This window comes from Ipomoea triloba, chromosome 14, assembly GCF_003576645.1.
Source record: "Ipomoea triloba cultivar NCNSP0323 chromosome 14, ASM357664v1".
In the NCBI taxonomy this organism is placed as follows: domain Eukaryota; kingdom Viridiplantae; phylum Streptophyta; class Magnoliopsida; order Solanales; family Convolvulaceae; genus Ipomoea; species Ipomoea triloba.
Window position 1 is genome coordinate 746,002 of NC_044929.1, and position 7,925 is coordinate 753,926.

Sequence of the window (7,925 nt, forward strand, 5' to 3'; positions counted from 1 at the left end):
GAAATGCTTCATGGGATGAATAAAATTCCAAGTTTGAATTCATTTCATTTCTTTCTTTAATGTATTGAGTTTAATATCGAAATTTAGGGTGGTGCATTTGGTTAACCGAACCATTTTAATCGAATCGAAATCTTTAAACCTTTAACCGTTAGTTAACATATTTTGTACCTACTGTTAACCGTTTGTGTACATAAATAAATAACTTGAATTGATAATTACTGACACATAATATGATAGTTACAGAAAAGAAGAAATGAAATGAAATGAAAATTCAAACTTATTGGAAAAGTAACAATTCAAAGATATGATGCCACGAAATCTGGACCGTTAGTTCATTTTATTTTAGTTGTCGTGATCTTTCCTTTTCTTGGAAGAATAATTAGTAGAGTGAAAGTCCAAGAACATTGTTAGAAGGACAGCAACAAAAACAGTGTTGTAGAACAAAGCCCGTACTCCTGAGCAACCCGACCCGGTAAAATGATAATACAGCATCAAACCCGACATCACGAGACCGAAGACGAATTGGATAATCTGACAGTCGGTGACCAATTTCTTCCACCGTGGCCGGTGACCCACCGCGCAGAGGAAGTAATAGGCGTACATTAGCACGTGAACGGCGGCGTTGGTAGCCACCGCCACCGGCAGCATTGACTGCGCCGTCGCTAACAAGAGGTAGCCGGCGACCACCACGCCGGCGTGGTGGAACACGTGGAGGAAAGAGAGGCGGCGGCGGGAGCGGGACCCGCCGAAGAGGATCAAAAGGGTATCTATAAATTCGAGAATCTTGGAGAAATAGCAAACGTAGCCCCAGAAAAACACGGGTCCACGTGGCAAGGTGGCGGGGTCCGCAGGGAAGCAGACCACCCATCCCCAGCCGTCGCGGGGCATTTGGTGGAGGGTGGCAAGGGTGGAGCCCACGGCCATGGCGAGGGAGAGGAGGCAGAGGATCATGTTGTGCACGGCGGCCGCATAGCGGAAGGCGGCCGCGGAGGAGAGGTCCGGCAAGACGGCGAAGCGGTGGAGGAAGAGAGTGACGGAGAGATAGGAGATGATGGTGATAGCTGGAAAGAGCCGCGAGGATCCTAATGTGTGGCCTTCTTTCCACTCGTACTGGCTGATGGTCGGGTGGCCCACCAGCCAAAAGTGGATGTTGGAAAGAAGAGCCTCCATCCCGGCACGGATTTAGCTCAATAGTTCAATAGGTAAACATAAAGTATTGGAGAAGAGGAAAATAAGTTTTGAATTTTGATATGCAACTTGGAAGAGGTTAATGTTCTTAAATACTATTCATTTGCATGCTAATCATACTTAGATTATGATTAAATTTTGATCGGAGGTGGTAGCGTGCGGCTGAAGTCACGGCTGTCCAAGGCGGAGCAAGGAATCTATATATCGTGCCAATCTGCATGGCTAATAATAATATATGTCGTATTAAACAAGTTGTCTATCTTGCATGTATTCAATTAAGTTACTAATAATATGCATCCATGTGTCACACTAACCTAATTATAAATATAAAGATTATTATTAAGCTAAGCTAACTGGTTTATAAAATTTCAAAGAGATACTTGATCTGCAGATTGATCGAGTTAATATATTTAATTTTTTCAAGTAATAGTCCGTTTTCATTTTCTCTCATTCCGATAACTCTAAATCCATCCGCTAAGGATTTGGGTATTGTTATATTGCTCGAATTCGTTGATTTGATTGTCATATATATATATACACACACACACACACACACAACATGCGGTGTATTTTATTCATTATCTTTATCACATGTGTGTGATATAGTTGCATTTAAAGGATTGTGGAGTTTCTCTCGTCATCTAAAAAAAATATGAAAAGGGTATTAAATTTGTCAAATTAGAAAGTACAAGGGTTAGGGCACAATGTAAGTAAGATGGTTGCAAATGGACAATTTATAGGTCATGACCTAATTCCCATTGTTCATTTACAATTAAAACTTATAACGATGATCATACTTGTGAAGATCAGACCAATATGAAAATAAAACTATTAACTTTGATTTTCTTGCTAAATTATACAAAGATGAGTTCAAAAGAAATGCTTCATGGGATGAATAAAATTCCAAGAACATGAGAAGGCAAGATTTAGGTGTCAATTAAGTTTCTAATAAATATCAATCCTAAAGATATTAGAAGAAGCCAAAAGCTCATGAAGACATCTATAAGGTAGAACACTATATGAGGAAGTTCAATGTAGATTTAAGTCAACACCATTGATCTAGTAGGATGTGAGATCTATCTGATATACCTTGTAATCATGCTATTGTAAGTATTACCAAACAACTAATTTATCAAATACTTTAAAACACAATCAACTAGTTTCACTACACCAAAAAAGTCATTTAGCGACGGTTTGTAACTGCAATGAAATTGTTTACTGACAGTTTTTCATCCGTGACTAAATAGTGTGTCGTGAAAGATTTAGCGTCGATTTTATACAATCTCGTGAATTATTGACTAGTAATGCTATTAGCGATGATTTCATATCTGCCGCTTACAATGATTAGGTACTTTACTTTTGCTTTAAGCAACTGTTTTCTAACTGACTTTAAAAATATCTATTTATTTATTCCTTAAAATAATAACGATAGTTATTAAATGTCGATAAATATTTTTCTTTATTTATTTTTAAAAATATTAGTGAGAGTTATTAAGTGTCGCTAAATAATTTTTATTTTCATAATTAAGTGTAATTTTTTGTGATTTTAAAACCGTGGCTGAAATATATTATTATTTTATAATTACATTATTATATTTTTATAATTATCAATGAATTATATTTTTCTTAAAAAATTTCTATATTCAAATGCATATTGCAATCACAAGTAAACTCTATATACACTTTTAATTTTTTTTTAAAAATATTAATTGTAACTAATATTTATCAAATAATAACATTCCATAGTACTCATTCAATTATTCAAAAAAAAAAATAGTATGTATTCAATAATATTTGAGCATAGTAGTCTACATGTTAAATTTAACAATTCTCGATCATCTTTCAACTTCTAGCACACTCTAGCTTTTCAAATAAATTTATCCATTCTCTCTATATAAATATTTATGTGTATGCTCGCTCGTGTGATCTCATAATTCTATTATATATAAATTAAATTAGAGTTAATTTTAATTTTGGTTCTACATTTATAGGTGATAGTTCACTTTTAGTCTTTTTTTAAAATTAAAATATCGATATTTGGTCATAGTATCATTGTGATATGACCATTTTTATCCTTCGTCAACAAAATCGATGAAATGGCGTTAAATACGATGGCATTTTGATTTTGATTTTTTTTTTTTACAAAGTAGGTTGACCCATATTTTTATTTTTACTTTTGTGGAAAAATCTATATTTGAAGACCGAAATGTCCTTGTATTTAAGGAAATTTAAACGATTTTGTTGATAAGGGACAAAAAATAGTACGTCATGCCACAATAATACTAGGACCAAAGGAATATTCTGAAAAAAATGGACTAAAAGTGGAACGACACCTATAAATTTAGGACAAAAAATAGAATTAACTCATTAAATTATAAAGAGTTAATTCCATTTTTGGTCTTAGATTTATAGATGACAGTCTATTTAAGTTCTTTTTACCAAAACATCTACTTTCGGTCGTAGTATTATTGTGACATTACCATTTTTTGTCCTGTATCAATAAAACAATTTAAATATCATTAAATACAATGACATCTCGGTGTTCAATTATAGATTTTTTCAAAAAAAATAAACATAAAAAATATAGCTGGTCAACCTATTTTGTATAAGAAAGTAAATCGAAATGTCTTTGTATTTAACCACGTTTCAACGATTTTTTTTATAGACTAAAAATAGTCATGTCATAATAATACTATGACTAAAAATATACTACCACCTATAAATTTAGGACAAAAAATAGAATTAACTCATTAAATTATTAACATAAAAACTTATATTTATGATATCTAAGGAGAGGAGCTAGGCTTCTGCTTCTTGCTGGATCTCCCTGAAACCTACCCGCTTCTGCGAATAATAAGAAAGCCAACAATGATAATACAATACACTATTAGATAATAGATACATGCGCAAATCAGGCTAGCTATATGTATATGTGTATTTAGGATTTGGATCAAATAAAAATACTAATTATGAGATAACTAGGGATCAAAATACTAATTATGAGATAACTAGGGATCAGTTAGAATCGTCGATCTGAAAAGACTAAACAACTTTAAAGTAAGAAGAGATAGAAAAAATAAAATGACATTTTTAAAAATAACATGAATTTTAAAGTGCAATTAACAACACTATAAAGTATAATGAATAAGATCATAGACTACATCCGTCATAATCATGCTCAAATAATTAGGATAGGTAAGTGAAAATTGAATTATAACTTTGGCAATAAAAGAAATTCGGGGGAAAGTTGCAAAATCAATGAAGGAAGAATCTTGCTCTCTTTAGTGGTGGGGCGTGATTTGGGAAAAAACTGATGAGGTTTAGGTTCTACCTCTTCATCATAGTATAATTTGCCGTTTGAGTCGGTCCCCGGCTAAGGTTCCCCTCGTCATCCACCTCAACTAAAATAGTTAAGGATACAAAACTTGTAATCACAAGATTACGAGTTCGAATCCTAGCTCCTGTTTAATTTGAATGTTATTTTTGAACCAAGGTTCACAATGAAAGGTAGACCATGCCAATTGTTATAATGAACCAGGGTTCATATTGCATTGTGAACCCTGCTACAAAAATTCTGTACATTCAATTAAAACATTATGTTCCTACAGTTAACTGTTTCTATATATGTAAACAAGTAACTTGATAATCACCGACACATAATATGATAGCTACAAGTACAGAAACTGTCAACTGCATATACAGAATGTATTGTAGGTTATTTTTGGACCATGATATAATTTGCCGAATTTATAGGGAAGATTTAAATAAAAAATAAAAAATAGCAGAAGAAAAGAAGGAAATATTTGTACCTGACTGGATTTGAGATCTTTCTTGATTATTCCCGGAATCGGAGCCGGAGGTCTGGATCTACTTGACTTGTTTAGCACGGCAACCGAATTATTACCCATGCAAAGCCGCATAATCTTCTCCCCAACCTCCCCACCTCCATCGTGCTTACTTTGCTTAATCAACTTCTCTACCTCCGCTTTAGGCAGCCGTAACTTGAGCCGCACGCCACCGCCGTTCTCCGGCGACTTCAAGAACGAGAAATCCGACGCCGACTTGCTACGAGCCAGCATTAGGCTCTCGAGCCGAGCCTCGGCGCTCATATGGATCCCCGACGACCGGACCCGCCGCGGCGCCGCTCTCTCCGCCGGCGCCGGCGCCGGCTCCGTCACTAGAAAGTAGACCTTTTTGGGCTGCAGTTGCTGCTCCGCCTCTAACGGCTTCGCTCGGAACCCGAAATTCTTAACCGCTTCGGAATCTACCAAAATGTGGCCCGGATTTGCCTTAACCACCTCGCCGGCGTCCACCGGAATCTTGAATTCGGTTGTTTGGCCGTCTACTCTCATCACCTTAGCTACCTTCTTCCCTCCTAGACAATTTCCCATTTTTTGTAACACTAAATTTATGCTCTAATGTATGTGTGTATATATATAGGGATGAGGACAGGGTTGTTAAAAAAAGTAAGGACAAATCACAATCCTTCATTATTGTCCATTATAATTCATCAACAGTTAGTAAAAAAATATTGGGTTAATTTTATAATGAAAAAATTGTAATTTATGTCCTAACAAATATATCAATTATCAATGTCACCATTGAATTATTAGTGCTGTAAATGTTGTTCCTTAATTTTCAAAACGTGACATATATTGTCCCTTTCTTGAATTATTAGTGGTGTAAATGTGGTTAATCGTCGTCTTCCTTATTCTAAGACCATGTTTTTTTTCTTCCATTTTTTTCTTTTGTTCTCCTTCTACCGACAACAATGTTTCTCCTTCTTCCTATTAGAGGAGGGGCAATATATGTCACGTTTTGAAAATTGATGAGCAATATTTACACCACTAATAATTCAGAGATGACATTGATAATTGATATATTTGTGAGGGGCGTAAATTACAATTTTTCCTTTTATAATTATTGAGAACTTTTGAATTTTTAATAATTATAAAAAGAACCCATATTTTTTCCTTATATTCTCTTAATCTTCAACATTTATCTATCAAAATGAATAGATCATATTAGTCTCACTTTTTTTACACAGAAACTTATTCAATTCTCATATGAACCCTTCCCTATATATATGAAAATAAAAGATTTCAGGACTTTTTATTCTAATGCAACTATGTAGGACGAACTCAAACCTACAAGTAGCTAAACTGTCAATTTATTTTAAGTTAATTAATCAACCAATTAAATAGTACTCAGACAAATTAAACCAAATAATTAAGCTAAAGACACCTGTTATTATTTTCGGTTTAGGTATAACCGTAGTCTAAGTATGAGACATCAAAATCTTTTGGTTTGACGAGAATTTCAAAAGATCAAAATTCAAGGAAATTAAAAGCTTTTAGGACAAGGTAGTAGTTGTTAGTTTAATGTTCATTATTATTATGGGGCCAAAGAAAGAGTAGTAGGGAGATCTTGAAAATTGGATCCTCTTTGACAAATAATATTAGAACAAAAATATTTTGGTACTCAAGTTGTCATTTTCTTGTAGATAGAAAACAGTTATATTTTGCTGTGTAATTGCATGGGAAGCCATGTTCTCAGTCCATGCACCTTTGTACAAATATGACTTTTGGACTTGCAGTCTTGTTCATGGTGTAAAGTTACTTTGAACCATTGGATTGAGTCTAAGAAACTTTATTAAATGAAAGTGACCTTTGACCGGGCATGTTATATGTCTCAATGAGAATTTAAAGTGGGATATGATTTACATCAATTGTTAGACCATAGACCAGGGTTCATATTACATTGTGAACCCTGATATAAAAATTGTTTATTTATATTCTGTACCTACAGTTAACCGTTTCTGCACATGTAAACAAATAACTTAATAATTGCTAATACATAATATGATAGCTACATCTGTACGTCAATTGCATATACAGAATGTGTCAACTACAAATACGGAATCTGAATGTTATTTTTGGACCAGGTTTACAATGTTAGGTAGATCCTGGTCCATGGTATAATTTGCGGGTTTACATATTGCAATCAAGGGAGCTATTTGGAGCATGCAATGACTTGTTCAACACATATTCCTCAATGAGAATTTAAAGTAAGATTTACATATTACCATCAAGGAAGCTATTGGATCTATGACTTTTAATTTCTTCAAGTTTGGAGATCGAGTTCCTCTCTAATTAATAAAGGGGCTTGTCTCGAAAAGGGTAACCGAGTGGATAGATCATGATTCTTTTAACTGAAGGTCACGAGTTCAATTCTTGTCAACATTTTTCTGGTCAAGCATGTCTCACAAAGTCTTCTTGGTGTAATTGACCTCTTTTGTGTGGTTTCCGGGCTATGGTAGTTAGGGCTGTTAACGAACCGAACATAAACGAACGGAGGCTGTTCGTGTTCGTTTGTTAAGGAATTTGGGGTGTTCGTGTTCGTGTTCGTTTGTTAAGGTTTTTGAAAATCCTGTTCGTGTTCGTTTGTTAAGCGTTCGTTAGTGTTCGTTAACGTTCGCGAACATGTTCACGAACGTGTTCGTTAACGTTAACAAACACGTTCACAAACATGTTCATTTACGTTCATGAACACGTTCGTGAACACTTAATAACCAAACACCTGCACATGTTCATGAACACAATTTGTTTGCGAACAATAAATAATCTGCATTCACATTTTCACGAACAATTATATATATATATATATATATATATATATATATATATATATATATATATATATATATATATATATATATATATATATATATATATATA

General features: G+C 34.1%; 2 protein-coding genes across 3 annotated transcripts; both read right to left on the minus strand.

Annotated features, from left to right (window-relative positions):
* Window positions 1–342: 342 nt before the first annotated feature.
* LOC116004721 (elongation of fatty acids protein A-like) lies at window positions 343–1,170 on the minus strand. Its single transcript, XM_031244880.1, has one exon. It carries the CDS (start codon window positions 1,168–1,170, stop codon window positions 343–345), a length of 828 nt encoding a protein of 275 aa, XP_031100740.1.
* Window positions 1,171–3,845: 2,675 nt separating this feature from the next.
* LOC116005180 (uncharacterized protein At1g66480-like) lies at window positions 3,846–5,579 on the minus strand. Of its 2 annotated transcripts, XR_004094895.1 has the most exons (3): window positions 4,998–5,579; window positions 4,520–4,649; window positions 3,986–4,032 (listed from the first exon to the last, which is right to left on the minus strand). XR_004094895.1 is itself a non-coding variant. In XM_031245435.1 (2 exons), exons 1-2 carry the CDS (start codon window positions 5,577–5,579, stop codon window positions 3,988–3,990), a joined length of 627 nt encoding a protein of 208 aa, XP_031101295.1. In that variant the 3' UTR covers window positions 3,846–3,987. The 2 variants fall into 2 exon arrangements, 1 of the variants encoding a protein (XP_031101295.1); XM_031245435.1 differs by lacking the exon at window positions 4,520–4,649 and having other exon boundaries at window positions 3,846–4,032.
* Between the last annotated feature and the right edge of the window lie 2,346 nt (window positions 5,580–7,925).

Coding starts and splice junctions, on each gene's coding strand:
- LOC116004721 (XM_031244880.1), bottom strand. CDS start 1,170: ATGGAGGCTCTTCTTTCCAACATCCACTTTTGGCTGGTGGGCCACCCG.
- LOC116005180 (XM_031245435.1), bottom strand. CDS start 5,579: ATGGGAAATTGTCTAGGAGGGAAGAAGGTAGCTAAGGTGATGAGAGTA. Junction 4,033..4,997: donor AAGATCTCAAATCCAGTCAG/GTACAAATATTT, acceptor TATTATTCGCAG/AAGCGGGTAGGTTTCAGGGA.